Raw genomic sequence first — 21,457 nt, 5'->3', positions numbered from 1 at the left:
GCCTTGCATTTTAAAGACCTTCTTTATTCCTCTGGGAAATAACCATGTGGTGACCTATCTCTGCCTGTCTGTGATCTATGGACCTGCATGAGCTCATCTGACTCAGAGCGACACAGAACTGAGAGGCGAGGACTATTTCAGAGCAAAACCAGTATTAATACAGACATGACCAACCAGGGCAATAAAAAGATGTTTAGACCAGGACCGAGATTAAGTCTTGAATTTAATCCACATAATGTATAGCAGATATGGAGAGAGGCTTGATTTATGGCACCTCTGTGACATCTGACTCCTCGAGGTGGGTGTCACGGGAACAGAGAAGAGAAACAAGGGTGGGGAGTGGAAGGAAGAAAGAAGAGTTAAAGATAAGAAAGCAGAAGATAATAACAGGAAAACGAGTGTGGAATGAGGGAGGAAGAGAGAAGAAAAGAAGAGAATGAAGTGGGTGGAGGGAGGGAGAGAAAAGAGAGAGAGGAAGAGGAAGCTGCTGTTGAAGCTTTATACCACATGGTTTCAGTTTGAGCTTTGGTGAAGACAGGACTTCTGATTGCAGGTAAGCGCTGCATTTTCTGTGTGATCATATGTAGTGTTTGAGCAGAGGGCGTGGCCGCTGCAGTCAGGGCTGCTCTCAAAAACACGTTGAATATTTCCCTTTCGGCTGTTTTGTGTTAACTAAAACAGAGCAGAATGTTTAAGGAACATGTCAAACTGTTAATGAATGTAACTGATTATTGAGTTGAGAGATTCAAGGTTGTCCAATTAGGAAAACTATAGTATAATGTGCCCAAATTGAATTGCTATCAGCAGTACTTGTACTTGTACTACTGCTGCAACAACTACTGCTGTAGACAACTTACTAATTACGACAAGAACTATCTGTTATTCATGTTTTTCTAACTATGACTTAATTTGGTGGGATAATGTGTGTTGTAAATATTCAAGTGGCAGCTTGTGAAGCTAATGTTATTATTTGTTGGAAACAGGAAGTAGCGCAGAGTTCTAAAAAGGATCCCACTATATGTCATAACCACACAAAATGCAGAGACATTTTACACACAATAAACAGGATATATACAGTATACAGTATTTTTGTGTGTCAAATAATAACTATTGTGTAAATTAGAGGAGCTTTGGTCCTTGTTTACATCATGGTTGCTATAGGTAACAATTAAGAAATCAATCATAACCAGGAAATCAAATTAAAAACGTCCCCAAATTGTCAATCAAGTGAAAACTAAGAAATTGCTTGCAAAATTGTAATATAATCATGTTACATTGTCGTGAAATAAGTACTTTCGCCTATCATTTACACTTAAACATGTAAAAGTATGTGAAAGTCAAACTCTTCATACGACCTAATTTGCAACTAATTTGTTATCTAAATCTGCCTTTGCTTAAGAAAACGTCACACAACCGTCATTGCTACATTTGCAAGTGTAAATTATAGCATCCAAAAAATCTCTCTTGGTGGACATTTTTTAAATCATTTATTTTGAATTAATCTTTCTATTAATATGTGCAGAAACTTTGCTTTATACATGAAAAACATCTTAAAACAATGATTAGTGAAGCCAATTACTCAGAGACCCTTTCTACTTCAGGAAGGCTCCTCCCAATGGGCGGGTCTTACCACAGAACAGTATTAATATCGGAGTTCTCGATCTAAATTCTTTTATTGACAATGACTCTTGGATGAGAGGCGAAACGTCTATTTTTTCAAACTGAGTCCAGATGACTACAACTGAAGCTTTTTCTACTATAAATCCATTTACTTCACCTAATGGGCATACACAAGTGATAAAAAACTCAGCATTAATGCATGGTTTATCACATTTCTTCTGTATTTTAGTCACTGTAACACTGTCTGTGTGGCTTTTAACTTAATGTCAACTCATGGGTTTTTCCTTTAATCCTTCATTTGTTGAGACTTAACCATTCTTCTTTCTATGTCCTTAGCCATGGACTTCATCGATCCCATACTCTCCACTGCGTCGGCTATCTACGACCTGGTTGAGCAGGTCAAAGCCAATAAGAAGCGCTGTCATCGAGTCGCCGAGAGAGTGAAAGCTTTGGGGGAGCTGGTGCAGTCTGTGAACAAGAGACGAACCGTCCTCACATCTGAAGAGGTGGGGAAAGCACTTCAGGAGTTGAGCATCACCTTGACATCTGCACGAGATCTGATAGAGAGATACACGCAGGCCAGTTGGGTCAAACGTGTTCTAAAGTCGGGTAGCCACTTGGACGGATTCACCACAGTGAACGAGCGGCTGAACGATGCCTTCCAAGTCCTGTCAGGAGCGCTGCAGGTGGAGCACAGCAACACGCTCCATCAAGTGTTCGAGATGAGCAACAGACAGAAGCAGGACGAGGTGGACTCACGGGACGATGAAGAAGAGCTTAAGAAATGTAAGGTCTTTGTGGAAATGAGCCTCCTTATATATAGTTGAAATTGCCCATTATAAATTGATAACATATATAAACTCGTGTACGTCACTTTTTTGCCAAACCTTGTATGATATTTTTTTGGTCTACAAAATGATCATTCAGTATTTCCTGTTCCTCAGTGCTACTGAACCACGTCCAAATGCAGCGGGATAAGATGGATGCCATGATGAGGGATTTTGAAGAGGTCAAAGTCAATGTGGCCAAGATGGTGGACATGTGTGAGTATTACACAAAGACGCTTGTGAATTTGTTGTCGCTCCGTGAGGCATGAAATCACAGAAAGGAGGGAGCAAATGTCTAGGTTTAAAAGCAGAAGTAGATTGTTGTTTAATGTGCTCTTGGTGTTGCAGTGGACAAACCCAGTGCCCCAAATGAGGTGATCCGGATGATTAGACCAGAGGAGTTGAAGTACGATTTCCCTCAGGAGCCCTTCATGGTGACGTCCACCTCTGAGGTTTACAAAGGAAAGTTCCACGGCTTCGATGTGGCCATCAAGCGCTTCATTGACCAGGAAGACACCACTCTCCGGTTTGTAGTCCACTAAAAGAGGAAATACTGTATAATCACTTTTAGCTGAATCATTGTTTTAAAGCACTGTAACCTAAGCTACGCTACATATGTTTTATTTACTAAAATATTCCAGTCAGCAGGTTAGGGTCATCAACATAAAGCTTGTTTGAAATATTGAGACCACATGTGAAACTATTCACACTATTTGGCTCAGATAACGGCTCTACTATGGGCAAAATAGATAGTGAACAACCTTGTCTGTTACCACTAATAATACCATAACCAAAACTGTATTGTAAGTTAAATACACATCACTCCAACTAGGGCCAAATTTATGTTGACATATGTGTTAAATGTGCTAAATGTCCTCCACAACTTTGTCCACGAAATTTGGTCTTTGCACCATCAATGGCGATACATTCTGTCTGTCAAATGACACATTGCAAGAAAATACAGTTCTCGTTTGGTTACTTTTTGCTGTTTATGTTTCTATATTATTCCCTTTTTAGTGAGATCAATAAGGTTTTTACCAAGGAGGTTGAAACCATGAGGAATTTTGAGTCACCCAACATTCTCCGAATGTTTGGCATCTGTGTCAAGAATCAAGAAGGTAAAAGATGATCAAGAACTTTGCTCGCACATTTGTTTGTTTTGTTCTCAAATAATAGTCATAAAGATTTAGCCATTCCTATATGTAGTTTGTGAAGGATTTTTTTTTTTTTTTTAATCGTTGCCATTTCAGTAAATATTTATCACCTCCTTTCATGTTGTTTCTTTTTACTGCTCAGGCCCAAACCCGGAGTTCCTGATCATCATGGAGTTTTGCGAAAAGGGCAGTCTCAGGGACGTCCTAGACTCGGACTGTAAATTGCCTTGGATCAGAAAGGCACGCATGTGTTTGGATGCAGCCCAGGGACTGTACAGGCGAGTGCATGGAAAATGGTTTCCCTTTACATTAAAACATTGGGTTTGGATTGAATGTATGTTGTACTAATATATTTGATAGGTTACATCAAACTGAGGCCAAGTCAAAGGTTCATGGATGCATCAACAGCTACAAGTTCCTCGTGGCTGAAGGCTACAGAGTGAAGGTACAATATACAAGGTTATCCAAGTACAAAAAACCTACATACATTAAATCAACTGGTACATTGTTAAATTACTAATATGAAATATAATAGTTAATAAAGACCACTTGCAGTGCTCAACCCCTGCAGTGGCCAACTCTGAACCAAAAGCAGTGCCTGCCCTAAGACTGTCACATATAGCTACATCAAAGTCTGTTTATTTATCATTTCCATGATTCCATGAAGTTTTGCATAGCCAATATTCAAATTTCTTGATGGTGGATAGGCATATACACCATGTAATAGTGTGTTTAGGCATATACACCATGTAATAGTATGTTTAGGTGCATGTACCTTTGGAAATAATGAAGGTATATTAAACCATCCTTGGAGGAAAATGCAACTTGGGCCTTTAATTTCCCAACTGTCCCCAGCAGGAGAACAGCATGGCAAAAGCCAAAGACGGTGCCAATCAATGTCATTAAAAGAATTATTCCAGACAAAAACAGATTTAGATCCATGATTTTACCACAGTGACATGTTCTTGCTACGTTTTGTATGTAAAGCCCCATAAAAGCATGTAATCAGTATCCCTGTATTTATATTTTAATACAAAATAGGCCTATTCTTATTTTTTCGGGGATGCATAATATTTGGAAGTATTTGAAGTATACATGTGTAAGTGCATTCCTGATGTATTCCTGATGTTTCGTTTGTTCAGTTAGGAGGCTTTGAGCTGGCCAAAACAGAGACATCATTGAAGAAGGGCAGAAAAGACAGAGAGAGCCGTTCTCTGTGCTACTCTCCCCCACAAATGCTCAACAGCATCGACTACCTCTACAGCAAAGAGTGTGAAGTCTACAGGTCAGACTGTTAAATATCTGTGTATTTTCATTATTATGGTTTTATCTGGTGTTATTGAAATAAAAAAGTTGAATGCCACACTGTGGAACACTCTATGTAAAGTAATAACATCTCCAGCAGCAGGTGGCAAAACCTGTAGCAGAAAAGTTACACAGTGCACCTTTAAGACGTTTAAAAACAACATACCATTTAGAAATGTTGTGTCTTCAAACTTTTAAAAGTACACTATTTGAAAGATTTTTGTAATTTAATATGAAAGTAGGCTTATATATTATTTTCTATGTATTAATTAAAATAAATTTGTTATGAATTGTGAATTTGTTGCTTTTTAGTTTTGGAATCGTCATGTGGGAAATTGCAACTCGTCAACATCCTTTTGAAGGTGTGTAAAGTGACTCTTTTTTATTGACATTCATCAATGAGATATGCACTGGACAAATGTTGTTGATTAGACTGATTAGTTCATTAGCATACTCATTCATTACTCACATGGACCTATATATTTTAAAGTCATTTTACTCAATGGTTGATTTACATGTTTTCCAGATCCAAATACTAAAGCCAAATGGACAAATAAGGACATTTTGCAGAGAGTGGGCAAAGACAAATACATGGAGCCACTTCCTGAGGACTGTCCCAAAGCGCTGGAGGGTCTGATTAATGCATGTCGGGCCTATGACAGCTTCCACAGACCGTCAGCTGGAGGTACATGAGTTTTTAAGGCAGATGTCCTTATGTTTTATTTCCATGTCGCCTCTAGGAAGTGTATCTTTCCCAGTGCTGCTGCTGTTTCTGTCCTTAATGCTATTTTTTGTCATGATTATTTTACAGTGTTGGTGGATAAACTGCGCAGCGTGGTGGTGGAATTGGAATCAACTTGAAGAATTAAAGAAAAAACGCAATCTTAATCTACCCAGACAAATTAACCACTTGATTAAACTCAAACGAAGCCAAGAACCTTGCATTGACTAAACAAACCAGCGATTGGTCAATTTTAAAGGGCTATATTTTCTGAAGAAATGGGGTGAATATGGGTAAAGTTAAAACATGAATCTTCCTTGTTTATTTTTAGTTACAAAAGAAATGCCAAAGTTTTGAATTGAATACATTTTGAAAAGCTGTGGATGCATACTTTACACCAAAGAAAGAAAACATCAGAAATATTACACACAGAAGTTGGTATTTTGTCACACAACACATGTTTGTCCCAAGTCAGAAGTTTCGAGGTGCTTTTGGTAAGTGGGACACCACAACTATTTTAACTTTTCATAGTGAAAACACTACAAGCATAAAAGTAACCCCTGTATAACTGTTATTATATTATATAAGTATTACATTGTTATCATGTGGCTGAATGGGCAGCACAGTAAAGTAGTGTAGAGTCATGATGGTTCTGTGTATGTGACACAGGAGGGCTTCTTTACCTGTTATGTGCTGGACCATGAGGGGGCAGTACTGCACAACGCTCAGTAAAGATACACACACATCCCAAATACTGGCAGTTCATCCCAACAGTGCAGTGTCATTGTGTCCTTTGGCAAAACACCACGCTCTACACATAAAAATGTGTCTTATGTGATTTGTCAGTCTGCCCCAGGGCAGCTAATATTAGAATAAGGTGAATTGTAAGTTATTATAGAAGTGCACAGTTTTAAAATACAAAGGATCAAACTTGACTTTCCTCCTTTACTCATATTCACTCTTTAGGAGCAGCAATAACTCCATCTAGTGGCACAACTGAACCTCAAACGTCACGTCGCACATTAACTGTTTCTTGGGGGGAGACATCTGCTGTAGCCCCTCGTACTCTCCATCACTCTCTCCCCTCCCTCTTCTCCACCCTCCTGGATTACACACCCCGTCCCTCCAACCGGTCTCTTCACTAGTGCTCCTCTCATCTCTCATCTCTCTCCAATCCCTTGCATTTTTGTCTTTTGTCCCTCACAAAAGACATCATCATTAGGACGTGTGGTATATTGAAATAGAGTATTGTATTGTATTTGTCATATACTGTATTGTGCTCCTCCTTATGTGAATGTATTACACTGTTATAATAGCATTCACCTATAGAGGGCGCACTTGTCCTGGTGTGCAGGCTGTTAAGAAAGTTGTCCAGCAAATGATGTGCCGCATGTACCAAAAGTTTGAGTAAAGACACTGAAATTGAGATATTCATTCATTCAGTCTCGGGTGACTGGAGCCTATCCCAGTGACTTTGGGCCTTAGGCAGGGTACAACCTGGACAGTGGCCAACTCGTCGCAGGGTGAACATAGAGACAAAGACACAAAACAACCATTCACTCTCTAGGGCCAATTTAGAGTCACCATTTTGCCACCATTATGCAGACTCCACCCAGAGAGATCTTGTGATGTTGGTCTGGTCTGGGAATCGAACCCATGATCTCCTCCTTGGGAGGCAAGAGCGCTAAATGCCTTTGCCACCGTGCACCCAAATTGTGTAAAAGTGTGATTGATATTACCAGTGTGTCGTTTGGTCAGAGTAACCTAAAGCAGAAAATTAGATACGTTTTACACCCACACACTCACCCATTCACTCACCCATTCACTCACCCATTCACTCAGCCATTCACTCAGCCATTCACTCACCCATTCACTCACCCATTCACTCACCCATTCACTCACCCATTCACTCAGCCATTCACTCAGCCATTCACTCACCCATTCACTCAGCCATTCACTCACCCATTCACTCACCCATTCACTCAGCCATTCACTCACCCATTCACTCAGCCATTCACTCAGCCATTCACTCACCCATTCACTCACCCATTCACTCACCCATTCACTCACCCATTCACTCACCCATTCACTCAGCCATTCACTCACCCATTCACTCAGCCATTCACTCACCCATTCACTCACCCATTCACTCAGCCATTCACTCACCCATTCACTCACCCATTCACTCACCCATTCACTCACCCATTCACTCAGCCATTCACTCAGCCATTCACTCACCCATTCACTCAGCCATTCACTCACCCATTCACTCAGCCATTCACTCACCCATTCACTCACCCATTCACTCACCCATTCACTCACCCATTCACTCAGCCATTCACTCAGCCATTCACTCACCCATTCACTCAGCCATTCACTCACCCATTCACTCACCCATTCACTCAGCCATTCACTCACCCATTCACTCAGCCATTCACTCAGCCATTCACTCACCCATTCACTCACCCATTCACTCACCCATTCACTCACCCATTCACTCACCCATTCACTCAGCCATTCACTCACCCATTCACTCAGCCATTCACTCACCCATTCACTCACCCATTCACTCAGCCATTCACTCACCCATTCACTCACCCATTCACTCACCCATTCACTCAGCCATTCACTCACCCATTCACTCAGCCATTCACTCAGCCATTCACTCACCCATTCACTCAGCCATTCACTCACCCATTCACTCACCCATTCACTCAGCCATTCACTCAGCCATTCACTCAGCCATTCACTCAGCCATTCACTCACCCATTCACTCACCCACCTGAGGCAGCCGCGCTCTGGGTCAGTGCATCCGTCCACTCTGTCTCGGAGCTACTGCTGCAGAAAACCTGTCCTGCAGGGTTTCTTTGTCTGTTGTAGTTCACCATCACATTGTTGTGGTGTAGTCAGAACTCAAATTATCAGTCAAAATAAGTACCGTAGGTCTAGACTGTGGGATGGTGTGATTTGGATGAAGGTATGAGAATAGGCCAGTATTTACCAATCAAGCTCTTGGCCTAAACCAACTATAAATTGTCCTTTTCTTCTATTCCATTATATTCTTAAGTTCAGTCAGCAAAAGAAAGTAACAGGAGATTAAGTGTTTACACTACCATTACATTACATAATTGTTTAAGGGATTACAACTGTTTCTGTTAATGAAACTACAGCTTTAATTACTGAAAAATAAATTGGCTACTTGTGCTTTTGAAAATGAGCTGGGGAAGAATGTCTCAGACACAGGGACTATCAGCACAGGAACTCCACAGGGCTGCGTACTATCTCCCCTGCTCTTCTCCCTGTACACTAACTGCTGCACCTCCACCCATGACTCCCTAAAACTGATCAAGTTTGTGGACGACACCACCCTCATCGGGCTCATCTCGAACGGGGATGAGTCCGTCTACAGGAGGGAGGTGGACTGGCTGGTGCAGCGGTAACAACCTGGAACTCAACGCCCGGAACCTAAGACAGTGGAGATGACTGTGGACTTCAGGAAAGTCACAGCCCCCCAGCCCCCCCTCACTATCACAGACTCCCTCATCAAGAAGGCCCAGCAGAGGATGTACTTCCTGTGGCAGCGGAGGAAAGCCAAGCTGCCAGCGCAGATGATGGTGCAGTTCTACACGGCCATCATTGAGTCCATCCTCACCTCCTCCATCACTGTGTGGTACACTGGAGCCACAGCCAGGGACAAACAGAGACTACAGTGCATTGTGAGCTCTGCTGAGAAGGTGATCGGCTGCAGACTTCCATCTCTGCAGGACCTGTACGTCTCCAGGACTCTGGGACGAGCAGGTCGGATCACAGCTGACCCTTCTCACCCTGGACACGGACTATTTGATCCACTCCCCTCAGGCAGGAGGCCACTCCCCTCAGGCAGGAGGCCGCTCCCCTCAGGCAGGAGGCCGCTCCCCTCAGGCAGGAGGCCGCTCCCCTCAGGCAGGAGGCCGCTCCCCTCAGGCAGGAGGCCGCTCCCCTCAGGCAGGAGGCCGCTCCCCTCAGGCAGGAGGCCGCTCCCCTCAGGCAGGAGGCCGCTCCCCTCAGGCCACGGTCCATCCGGACCAGAACCTCCCGCCATAAGAACAGTTTCTTTCCCTCTGCCGTTGGACTCATGAACACTTCTTAAACACTGACACTTCAACCAAAATTTAATCACTGACTGCACTGTTCACTTTCTGCACTACATATGTAAATTCGTGTACATAGTAAGCCTATTTTTATTTTTTATCCTATAGCATACAACATTGTTTTATGTTGTACAGTATCACCAAAGCTTGTTACGTATGTTTGGGAATTCCTTTTAATTGACAATGGCAATAAACCTTTCGATTCAGATTCTGTGAAGTTAATTTGCAATTGTATTGATAAAAAGCAGAATACTGAATTTGTAAAAGAAAAAAACAATGTAGAACGAGCTCTTGATAAAAATAACCCATCATTTTATTAACATTTAAGTTGAACACAAACTGTTCTGTATAAAACATAGATATATCTACAGCCAACTTCCCCCCAAAACCAGGAAGTGGTTACAACGGCAGCGGCCGTTTGGCACTTTGCGTTCAACCAGGAGCGAAGCTGAAAGTACAGCAGAAAGATGTCGTCACAGTTTTGTCACTGTTAAAATCTATTGACAATGAGAACATAAAATACATTCAAGAGTAGTTTTCAAATACAAATACAATACAAAGTCAAAAATGTAGAAGTATTTCTTTACCCGATTGTTAGATTGTACTATTGTAACAAGATAAACTGACCACACATTTGTTGCATTTGACATTTTGAAGGCTCTTACATACTGTTAAACTACAGACAAAATAAGAATAAAATCGACACAACACATTTTTCTGTTCCTTGGCAAACATTTGCGCTGTAAAAAGTGGAAAAACACTATTATTTTGTCAGCTTGCGTTTCAAAACCTGGTACTTTATGTTGAGTCAAGACAATGTGCGACAGTTTGAACTGATACAAAACCACATGTTAAAATGTGTGAAATCTTGATTGGTTCAGAATATTAATAATAGATCCCCATGTAAAATACAAAACAAAAAAACAGCCAGTATACTCATTGTGCCTGGAAAAATAAGGTAAAAGCCAAATGAAAATGTTGAACTGTAGGTAGATCATTTGTTGAAGTGGAAAGGTAAAACACTGATTGGTTTGCATGACCAGCCAGTCCCTCCTACATTCTGTTCAAATGCAGAAGGGTCTGGAATCGGACCATAGAAACTCTCTAAGCGTGGATCGCTCCAACCACTGCTGCTAATCTGTGTCAAGTGTCTCTCAAAGTCTCCTTTCATTTCCAGAACATTCAGACAGAATGTAAAACTTAAATTTACCTCAGACTTGACAGCTTGTTGACTCTGCAGAAGCCGGCACCATTTCTCAGTGTTTTATTTGGGTTTTTCCCTCATAATCTGCCATGTTTGTCCAGACACGAACAAACCATGTGTTTCTGGTTGGTTCATCTGCCTGTCAATCATGCCCTTTGGAAATCAGAGTGGCTGGATATGAGGATATGATTCCAGCCAAAACGTCTTTGTAAAGTATTTTCAAAGCGTGTTGTCTTGGCTGGTTTGTAATCAGCGAAATTAAAATGTTAAAAACTAAATAGATCTAAAATGAAATATTTGTATCCTGCAATATTTCTTATTCACTGGTTTTAGAAGCTGATGACTAACTTTATTTGTATGTGCTTTCTGAGACGAGCATGTGGCAGATCCTTCACGAGAAAAGTTACATAATGCACCTTTTTGCAATGATTGTAACATCTTTTGCAACTCTGCTCCTGGTTGAAGAATTGGAAATGTGTAAACTCAAGCTAAAAGCTTTAGCAGCATTGTTTCTGATTTTTTCTTCCATCCGCAGTTTGGAGTCCGGGAATGTGTCCAAGTTACTCCCACTTGTACAACTTAAGCATCTTCTCTGTGAGCGACGCCAAAAAGTGTTCTCCGTTCACAGAGAAAGGGCTGATGTCCAGCACGGGGAGGTCTGCCGGAAGCTTCTGGAGCAAATCGCCGCTGCCAGCGTCCCACACCTGAAGGAAAGGAGGGAAGAGTAAGATATGGCAAGGGACTGGGAAAAATAAAAAAAATGTTTTTAAATTTTTTCGGTATGCAATTTATACTTTACTCTACAGGAGTGAGTAGGTTTTTAAATACATCTGAAAAGTAATTTATTTTGGCTAAACAACTGCAGTTATTGAGATTTCCCCTTCTTTGTTGGGAGTCAATATTTGAAGACATTCTGCACAACTCCAAGTCCATAAAAAGAGCACAAACTTTTTGTGAAATGAGTCTAGAATGTTCTTGTTGTAATGACACATCTAACCACTCAGCTAAAGGGATGTGCAAGATATTGAAAAATTCTTATTCTTTCAAAGATGTTTTTTGATTCTTCTAGTTTAACTTTCTCGTGCAGAAGAGTGTAGAAATCCATAGCCTTTAAAACGCTACTAAATCTACTGCACAGAACGAGTGAGATAATGCGATGAATGATAATGTAAGTGAATAAAGCAGGTCAAGGAGGTGGGACTGTGAAAAGTAGCCAGCAGACAGAACATTTGAATCACTCCAGTCTTATCAGGCGGTGTAAAGAGAAGATCTTATCTGTGCTTCCAGACATGTGCTTCAAGCTCAAGAGCTGGTCATTTATTCTGAGCTGAACAAAGCTTAGATTAGAAGATGTTACAGGCACAATTACATTTATAGTTTGAGCAGTAAAAGCACATGTTTTATTCTAATGTTATGCAACATTAAACTAAAGCCTGTATTGTTTATGTTCATGAAAATGTGCATTTGTCTTTGTCTAAAGAGAAATACTAAGAAAAACAAGAGGATTCATTTTGTGTCATATTGCCCAGCCCTAGTTTGAGCTATAGGTTTGTGACAGAGGTTTGCGACAGGACACACAGGAGGCCAGAGGAAGACCAAAGAGGAGATGTATGGATGAAGTGAGGAGAATAACAGACCATAGTGGAGTTGGAGGCCTCATCTCCAGCACAGACCAGAGTCCCTGACCCCTCTGGACGCCTGAAGACCGAGTTCTTGGTGAGCAGTTTACAGGACGTCCCGGCATAGAAGGTCTGGACCGGGGTGCAGGAGCTGACTGGGGCGTCACTGGAGTCCTCCTGAGGCGTCCGGTTCAGGGCCATGAGGATGCAGCGGAGGGCGGGGTTAGCGCGGCCTGGGAAACAAGCCACAGCGACAACAAAAGGTGAATTCATGACTAACAGAGACTTCATGTGCACAAGCAACTTTTAGGAGCTTTTTAAATCATTTCATAATTGGTTTCTATTCTCACTTAACTGCTCAAAGTTGTATTTGGTGTGATTCATGCATGTTCTGAGTAATCTTTATTCTCCACGAGTCACACCCACTGCTCTTTGTGTGAAGGAGACATTTCGCAGATCTTTCCTTCCTGCTGCTGTCAGACTCTACAACAAACACTGCTAGCCCTGAACATGTGCAATACTGAATTAACCATGTGCCATACGTCATATTCATGTGCAATTACTGTAGTACTCACAAGCAATTAAGGCCATATTCATGTGCATACAACTGATAGTACGTAAATAAACAAAATAAAACACTCTTCTTTCCATCAGTATTATTTAGGCTTATGCTGTTTGATTTTCTGTGTAACGCAGGGGCAATAATGTCTGTTAAGATAGGTTTAACTCAAAAATAGCAACTTTATTTTGTTTACCTGTAGTTCCTTCCGAATCTGTCCAAACTGGTTGGTGACCACCTGAAGTCTGAGTTTGTCTTGAGCCGACTCCAGTTCAGCTTTTCTTCGCAGAGACTGTTCATGTTCCAATGCTCTGGAAAGACACACATCATGACATGTTATGAACGAGGATAATGAATGTTCACTTTATTAGCCACATTCTCCTATGTAAAAACAGGGATCTTACGTTCTCTATATTATTCCCATGTTGGTACAATATTATATCAATATTGCAGGGAACCAGCACTTACAAGCCTTTAGTGCCATTATTACTGTGATATTAATTACGATTTTAAATATACAAGAATGGTAATTTCCTCTTGTTGGCTGCGATATAACTGAGCAAAGACTAAGGTCCATGTCAATGTTTTTTGAGCACCAACAAATCAAAGTATTTAGGCAGAATATCTTGTAATTCAACACATTTATACATAACAGTCCAAATTATTGAGCCGAAGTGACCAGAGAGTTTGGACACTAACTTAGAACCTGGTACATTTCTCAATAGTTGCCTAAAAACGTCACACACCTCTTTAAAGTCTCTTGCTCAGAGTTGTCGAGTGCTCTCAGCTTTGTGACGTACAGCTTCACAATATCTGAGCGCTTTGCTTTTTTGTTGCACTGTAAAGAAAACAGAAATGAATCAGTGTTTAATTTAGTGGGGGCCTCTAGAAACATACATGATAAACATGCCCTACTATAGAAGCCATAAACTCATTTCCATCCATTCACTCTCACAAGCACATGAACACTGGAGACAATGTGAGTCAAGTGTCTGGCCTAGGGAAACAACAACAGTGCGCAGTACAACCCCCCTCGCTGCTGTCACATGGCATTCCCAGTGGTCTCCCATCTGAGTACTAACCAACCTTGTTTAGCTTCAGAGACACTGACAAGACGATATGGCAGATTTATCCAAAAAGGGCAATTCAGGGTCTAGCTCTCTGGCCATGTCAATATTACAATAACATTACATTATTTCTTGTTTAACTGCATACATACAGCCAAACATAAAACACAAAACATTAAACACATTAGTGTGCATCACGAAACAAAAGTGCAGCATTCACTTTTCAGTACAATAAGCCTGATAGCAGAAGGAATGAAATCATTTGCATAGTGGTTGGTCTTTAGTTGTGTGGTGACATATCGCCACCCAGAGGGCATAAGTGCAAAATGCAACAGCAGCACATTGTCTGGCTCAGTCTTGGACTTATTGCTTTTCACTAACCTGTGGACATTTAGCAGATGTACCAGCTGATTTGATCCATCTCTGGATACAGGTGAAGCCAAAGAGGTGCCCACAACGTAGGGCAGAGGGTCTGTGCTCGCCGGCTGTGGTCCAGGGCTCAAAACAGATAGTGCATGTGTCTCCCTCTCCCTCCTCTGTGTGTGGGGACGGGGACGGGTCAGAGGCCGCCTGGACTGCCTGCACAAGCATTAGATTCATATGAATTAATATTCTCAAGCAGAGGAATGTTGTAAAAAAAAATTATTTTTATCTCCCAAGTTTGAACACAAACACAGAAAGTTGTGTGAATGTAATATTTGTGAAATATCTGGGTATGTTACCTGGGCACTTTGACTTGGAGCATCTGTCCTTTCTTGCTCTTTTGAAAATGCGATATAAAATGAATGCAAGCCAACTGACCCCTGTCCCCCTCTGAGAGGGACATTCTTCTGTATCTACCTCTGTATCTACCTGCGTTGCACCAATGAAATTTCCCCATGTGGGACAATAAAGGAATATCTTATCTTATCTTATCAGCTACATTACAGGATCCTCTTCATCAGATTCACTGATTTCTGTGATGCTCCTGGAATCCTCCACCATCCTTATGTGCTTGTTCCATAAAAGCTTTGAATCAAAAAATAAGTCCCAAAAATCTAAAACTACTTACCCGCTCTATATTTTCCTCATACATTTTTAATTATATCTCCTTCCTCTTTTTACTACTAAAAACCATTGACTTCCCCAGGAGTGCGACCAGTTTTCAAACATTCTTATTGCCCTCTGGATTTTATTTTGCACCATATTAGATTCTTTCCTCTTTTCCACAAGGCTCAATCATCAGCAAATAACGACTAAATATTACTAAAAACATCATTGAGCATAATTAAAAACAGAAGTGGGCTTATAAAGCTGCCTTGTGGAGTACAGTTCTCCACTTTATACTAATCTGATAACCTAGTTCGCATCTGAACTTAATTAACTCTTTCAAATAGAAAATCCAATTAAATGCCCTATCTCTAACTTCCATTTTAAATAACTTAATCAATAGACCCTCCTTCCAGACCATATCATACGCCTTCTCTATATTGAAGAAAACTGCTAGTACTACCTCCTTATTCACCTGAGCTTTTCTAATGTCAGTCTTTAAACACACAGCTGGATCCATGGCTCCCCTGCCTTTCCTAAACCCACTCTGAAATGGTGAGCACAGCCCTCACTCTCACTGTGGTATATTATTCTCTCTGTAATCATCCTCTCCATGACCTTACCAACGTGATGTAAGCACAATAGGTCTGTAACTTGATGGGTTTGTTGGATCTTTCCCTAGTTTAATATTGGGAATAATCACCGCTTCCTTCCAGCTGCTAGGTAACCTGCCCTCCTCCCACACTTTATTAAATATCCCTAATAATTTCCCCTCCGCCCGACACCCGAGATGCTTCAACATAACTAAACAGATCTGGTCCTTTCCTGGTGTAGTCATGCCAGACTTCTCTATAGCACACTTCATTTCTGACAGAGAGAACGAAACACCCATCACTTGGTTACCAAGTTTCCCTGCTTCTGATGAACACTGTTTGATATTATTCCAGTTAATATGACTGTTACTCAGTTTTTGTTTTTTTTACTGACTAAATAATCATTTATGGACGATTCTATTCAATGTTAAATTATTGTATTTATCGTAGGCTACAAAACTTCTTCCATATGGGACACAAAAAAGTAAACATCATTTTTTTTAATCATTATTCTGAATATATAACATTCATCTTACATTTAAATTTTGTTGCAAGAAACACGCAACGTTTGAGGTTCAGTTGTGCCACTAGATGGAGTTATTGCTGCTCCTAAAGAGTGAATATGAGTAAAGGGGGAAAGTCAAGTTTGATCCTTTGTATTTTAAAACTGTGCGCTTCTATAATAACTTACAATTCACCTTATTCTAATATTAGCTGCCCTGGGGCAGACTGACAAATCACATAAGACACATTTTTATGTGTAGAGCGTGGTGTTTTGCCAAAGGACACAATGACACTGCACTGTTGGGATGAACTGCCAGTATTTGGGATGTGTGTGTATCTTTACTGAGCGTTGTGCAGTACTGCCCCCTCATGGTCCAGCACATAACAGGTAAAGAAGCCCTCCTGTGTCACATACACAGAACCATCATGACTCTACACTACTTTACTGTGCTGCCCATTCAGCCACATGATAACAATGTAATACTTATATAATATAATAACAGTTATACAGGGGTTACTTTTATGCTTGTAGTGTTTTCACTATGAAAAGTTAAAATAGTTGTGGTGTCCCACTTACCAAAAGCACCTCGAAACTTCTGACTTGGGACAAACATGTGTTGTGTGACAAAATACCAACTTATGTGTGTAATATTTCTGATGTTTTCTTTCTTTGGTGTAAAGTATGCGTCCACAGCTTTTCAAAATGTATTCAATTCAAAACTTTGGCATTTCTTTTATTTTTTATTTTTTTAAATAAAATAAAAAAAAAACATTTTTAAAATGAATCCTTAATTAATTAATATTCACCCCATTTCTTCAGAAAATATAGCCCAGGTATAAAATTGACCAATTGCTGTTTTGTTTATTCAATGCAAGGTTCTTGGCTTCGTTTGAGTTTAATCAAGTGGTTAATTTGTCTGGGTAGATTAAGATTGCGTTTTTTCTTTAATTCTTCAAGTTGATTCCAATTCCACCACCACGCTGCGCAGTTTATCCACCAACACTGTAAAATAATCATGACAAAAAATAGCATTAAGGACAGAAACAGCAGCAGCACTGGGAAAGATACACTTCCTAGAGGCGACATGGAAATAAAACATAAGGACATCTGCCTTAAAAACTCATGTACCTCCAGCTGACGGTCTGTGGAAGCTGTCATAGGCCCGACATGCATTAATCAGACCCTCCAGCGCTTTGGGACAGTCCTCAGGAAGTGGCTCCATGTATTTGTCTTTGCCCACTCCACCCAATCAACCATTGAGTAAAATGACTTTAAAATATATAGGTCCATGTGAGTAATGAATGAGTATGCTAATGAACTAATCAGTCTAATCAACAACATTTGTCCAGTGCATATCTCATTGATGAATGTCAATAAAAAAGGATCACTTTACACACCTTCAAAAAGCAACAAATTCACACAAATTTCTTTCAATTAAAATATAGAAAATAATATATAAGCCTACTTTCATATTAAATTGCAAAAATCTTTCAAATAGTGTACTTTTAAATGTTTGAAGACACAACATTTCTAAATGGTATGTTGTTTTTACGCGTCTTAAAGGTGCACTGTGTAACTTTTCTGCAACAGGTTTTGCCACCTGCTGCTGGAGATGTTATTACTTTACTTTATTACTTTAGAGTGTTCTATAACTTCCTAACTGGACAAACAAAACATTAGGAATACATCAGGAATGCACTATACATATATACTTCAAATACTTCCTACCTTAGTCAAATGTTCATATTATGCATCAAAATAAAAATAAGAATAGGCCTATTTTGTATTCAAATATCAATACAGGGATACTGATTACACGCTTTTACAGGGCTTTACAAAAATGTGTGGTCTGGCCCGTATATGGTCTTCACGGTGTGCGATGGGCATCACTGACAGGTGGATTAACCAATCAGAGAACTGCACGGTCCATTCATGTAAAATATATGTAAGTTGAATGCAGGATGCTCACGTTAAGGATATTGTAGTTTGCTGTTGTTTGGACTGCCCTTCCTATGTGCACCTCCAGCCTCTATAGAGCACTGTTGGGTAGCTGTAAGGTGTGGAAACCCCAGGTATAAAGAGGGCAGGAAATTGGCACCAGGTGTTTGAAGGTGCAGAGGCATGTGATTTTTGACCCTGTTTAATGTAGTTCCATGTGTTATTGTAGAGAACTATTTCACTGGACAAGTTTTTGATGCTTTGGAAGACACGCGTGCTTAAAGACTTCCGTACACCTTCAACCAGTAGTGGCTGTTTTGGCAGGGAAAACTAGCCTCTACAGATATCCTTGGTCTCTTTAAACTATTATATTTCATATTAGTAATTTAACTATGTCCCAGTTGATTTAATGTATGTAGGTTTTATGTACTTGAACAACTCTGTATATTGTACCTTCACTCTATAGCCTTCAGCCACGAGGAACGTGTTGCTGTTGATGCATCCATGAACCACCCTTATAGCAGTTTGGCACAATTTGGAGCCAATAATATACAGTTATGCTTTCCCCACCGACACTAATGACTGTCCTTTATCTATTCAGTTCAATGAAAACATGAATTGGGTCTACAGATATATACTTGGCCCTTCAGGACTGTTGTTGATGTTTGTGTCGTCCATTTCTTTGTTTTGGCCTTTTTTCCTGCTGCCAAATGTACATTCCAAAAGTATCCATTTATTGTGTCCATGGCAGGAGTTTTGAGGCCCAAGTACAAAATTCTAAAGTTCAGAGAGATGGCAAAGTCAAAAACAGTCATGGAGTTATGAAGAAACGTGACTCCAGACATGTGATTTTGAGCTCCTCCCCTGAGATGCTGGAATTTCCCACTCTTCATCAGTCAAAGATGACCTTCTCTTTCCCATTTGTTTTCAATATATTTAGTATTTGTCCAGATTAGAAATGCGATGATAGCATTTAGAAATTATTCCCCTTGAAAGTTGTGATTTGAAACCTTTATAAACATTTCAGTCAGGGGGTTATAATAGTCATTACTTTGTTTAATTTCTTGGTTATAATAACTCCTCATTTGTAAAAACCTATAAAAGTCCTGTTTCTCCAAGTCAAAAGATTATTTCTACACAAAGCTTTTCATGTGACTTTCCTTTACAATCTGGTGGAAAACATTGATACCTTTTGTAATCCAGACCTTGAATCTCGTCATTTCTATTTAGTACAATACCTTGGTCTTAACAAACCAGTTTAAGAAAAGGAAATAAAATTAGGTGGACCCAAATGTTTAAAGGCGCAATGGACGATTTTTCGGCGATTTGAGAACGCAGGTGGAAGTGCGCATGCGCACTCCCCCGTGCGGACTGATACAACACACACGTGCGTTTGTTTATTAGCGCAACGGATCACATCGCATCTCTCGTCTCCCGTAGATTTCCCTCTTCTTCTGAGTCAGCTCGAACTGTCTTTCTCCATCTTCATTTTGCCCCGTACACTGAGGGAACTATATTATGATAGATCAATGCGCTTACGTGGGGACGAGCCACACGCAGCTGCAGGTGAGCGGTAGGTGAGTTTTATGATTGATACGTGGCAGGACTAATCGGCAGTCCACGCCACGAGGAAATGAGACTCAGATTTGGGCCAAAAAAAATCGTCCATTCAACCTTTAAATTTTACATTTAAACGATGATTTGATGGACAACTTAATAAAAAAAAAAAGACATACAGAACCTTGGAAACACCCACATTCAAATAATTGTGGCCAAAGCAAACTTACCAAGGGATCATGGTTTGGGCCGCTGTGGTCAGCCTGGCAGGAGTCCCTCTTCCTGGTGCAGCCGATGCTACAACAGCTGCAAAACTGCCACAGGTTCTCTAAGAAAATGGACACCAATTTTAAGGTTGGTGCAACATTGCTATATTACAATCTATTGTCTTTATACTTTTATTACCAGTATTTCTCAGCAGGGTTCGTACTCCAATTGACATAATTAACACTTTACTATAAATACTAACTGACCGGTTTTACTTCTACGGCTGATCTTTGGGCCATAACATCAATTAACTTAATTGGACCTTCACAAATATAATTACAAAAATAATAATTAAATTCAAAACATATTAATAAATCTAGTGAAAGGATGTGAGGAGCGTTATGACAGTACCACCAGTAAGACAAATACTATAATGCATTTAAGTTGATAAAGGTTAATACACACCAGTATTGTCAGTATGACATCCTGAACCGCTATATGTTCTTGCTGTGTTCTGACAAGAGCCTTTCAGTTATTTTAAAGCCGTCTGGAACAAAGTGGTCTGTCAGTAAATGTTCTCCGCACAGCCATGAAAAACTATTACTCTGTGTATATTATTACCTTTAAAACGTGGCCTCATATCAGGGTTCTGGTCACAGCATTTCTTCATGAGACCAACTGCATCTTTTATTCCTTCCACCTGAAGGCTCAGCAGGTCTTCACATGGAGGCCGGTCTCGGTAAGGAACCCTGTCCACTATAATCTGCCCCTATAAAGAGACATGGACGAGATGGTGTTTGAAAGGGAAAGATCTAAATTGGTTTACCTGTATTATTATATATTAGTAAATAAGTATATTATTATTACTAGAGGAGGGCAATGTATCTCAAGTTAGATCATATTGTAAATGATATACAATGTAAGTACACATTTTGACAATAATTCAACAGTATGGTTGCTAGGTAATGATTTTGGAATTTCCTCTACCTATGTCCAACCAGAAAGTACTAATATAAACTTCACCAAAATGGTCAATCTGGGGACAACTAAACAAAATGCTGAGTCAAATCTGAAACATCATGTTCTCTACATTTTAGTGAAATTTGTATTTTTAACCTGTCATACCATTTTAATAATTAATCACTATGGCAACGGTCCTCCTAATTTCTCATCATTCTGAAACCCATGGATCTTGCCCTGTTAGAGAGCGATGTGTTCCACTACATGTAAGCACTATATTGTTCGGCGTAGGGATACGCTCTGTTCAATTAATAAAGGCGGAACCTCCTGTTCACTTCACTCACGGGACTGGAGCAGTGAACAGTGCGGCTACCGATAAAAACGACACACGAGTCTCCTGTCCTGCATTATATACCTGGTGTACCAAGACTGAGTATTCTGCAAAGATGTCACAGTCAGATG

At 40.3% G+C, this 21,457-nt stretch overlaps 2 protein-coding genes and 1 long non-coding RNA gene across 3 annotated transcripts; 1 reads left to right on the top strand and 2 right to left on the bottom strand.

Annotated features, from left to right (window-relative positions):
- The first annotated feature begins 449 nt into the window (after nucleotides 1–449).
- LOC140348839 (mixed lineage kinase domain-like protein) lies at nucleotides 450–5,824 on the top strand. The gene is made up of 11 exons (XM_072434948.1): nucleotides 450–553; nucleotides 1,957–2,406; nucleotides 2,565–2,663; nucleotides 2,796–2,973; nucleotides 3,465–3,565; nucleotides 3,744–3,879; nucleotides 3,962–4,046; nucleotides 4,744–4,886; nucleotides 5,219–5,268; nucleotides 5,433–5,591; nucleotides 5,718–5,824. Exons 2-11 carry the CDS (start codon nucleotides 1,959–1,961, stop codon nucleotides 5,765–5,767), a joined length of 1,449 nt encoding a protein of 482 aa, XP_072291049.1. The 5' UTR covers nucleotides 450–553; nucleotides 1,957–1,958; the 3' UTR covers nucleotides 5,768–5,824.
- A 5,414-nt stretch (nucleotides 5,825–11,238) lies between these two features.
- LOC140349014 (E3 ubiquitin-protein ligase rfwd3.L-like) lies at nucleotides 11,239–12,836 on the bottom strand. Its single transcript, XM_072435206.1, has 2 exons — nucleotides 12,599–12,836; nucleotides 11,239–11,665 (listed from the first exon to the last, which is right to left on the bottom strand). Exons 1-2 carry the CDS (start codon nucleotides 12,779–12,781, stop codon nucleotides 11,522–11,524), a joined length of 327 nt encoding a protein of 108 aa, XP_072291307.1. The 5' UTR covers nucleotides 12,782–12,836; the 3' UTR covers nucleotides 11,239–11,521.
- A 498-nt stretch (nucleotides 12,837–13,334) lies between these two features.
- Nucleotides 13,335–14,962, bottom strand: LOC140349244 (uncharacterized). Its single transcript, XR_011924525.1, has 4 exons — nucleotides 14,929–14,962; nucleotides 14,588–14,785; nucleotides 13,886–13,977; nucleotides 13,335–13,450 (listed from the first exon to the last, which is right to left on the bottom strand). It is a non-coding gene; the product is annotated as an uncharacterized lncRNA (long non-coding RNA).
- Between the last annotated feature and the right edge of the window lie 6,495 nt (nucleotides 14,963–21,457).

This window comes from Eucyclogobius newberryi, unplaced genomic scaffold (assembly GCF_026437365.1).
Source record: "Eucyclogobius newberryi isolate DKJ021-1_F unplaced genomic scaffold, fEucNew1.0.hap1 SCAF_7, whole genome shotgun sequence".
NCBI lineage: Eukaryota > Metazoa > Chordata > Actinopteri > Gobiiformes > Gobiidae > Eucyclogobius > Eucyclogobius newberryi.
Note: the sequence above shows the minus strand (reverse complement) of the source record. Positions and strands in the feature narration are given on the sequence as shown.

What these genes read in the sequence shown, in the direction of transcription:
- LOC140348839 (XM_072434948.1), top strand. Translation starts at nt 1,959, where the DNA reads ATGGACTTCATCGATCCCATACTCTCCACTGCGTCGGCTATCTACGAC. An exon ending in CAGGAAGACACCACTCTCCG is followed by an intron (nt 2,974 to 3,464) that starts GTTTGTAGTCCA and finishes TTCCCTTTTTAG; the next exon opens with TGAGATCAATAAGGTTTTTA. An exon ending in CTGAAGGCTACAGAGTGAAG is followed by an intron (nt 4,047 to 4,743) that starts GTACAATATACA and finishes TCGTTTGTTCAG; the next exon opens with TTAGGAGGCTTTGAGCTGGC.
- LOC140349014 (XM_072435206.1), bottom strand. Translation starts at nt 12,781, where the DNA reads ATGGCCCTGAACCGGACGCCTCAGGAGGACTCCAGTGACGCCCCAGTC. An exon ending in AGGCCTCCAACTCCACTATG is followed by an intron (nt 11,666 to 12,598) that starts GTCTGTTATTCT and finishes CCTTTCCTTCAG; the next exon opens with GTGTGGGACGCTGGCAGCGG.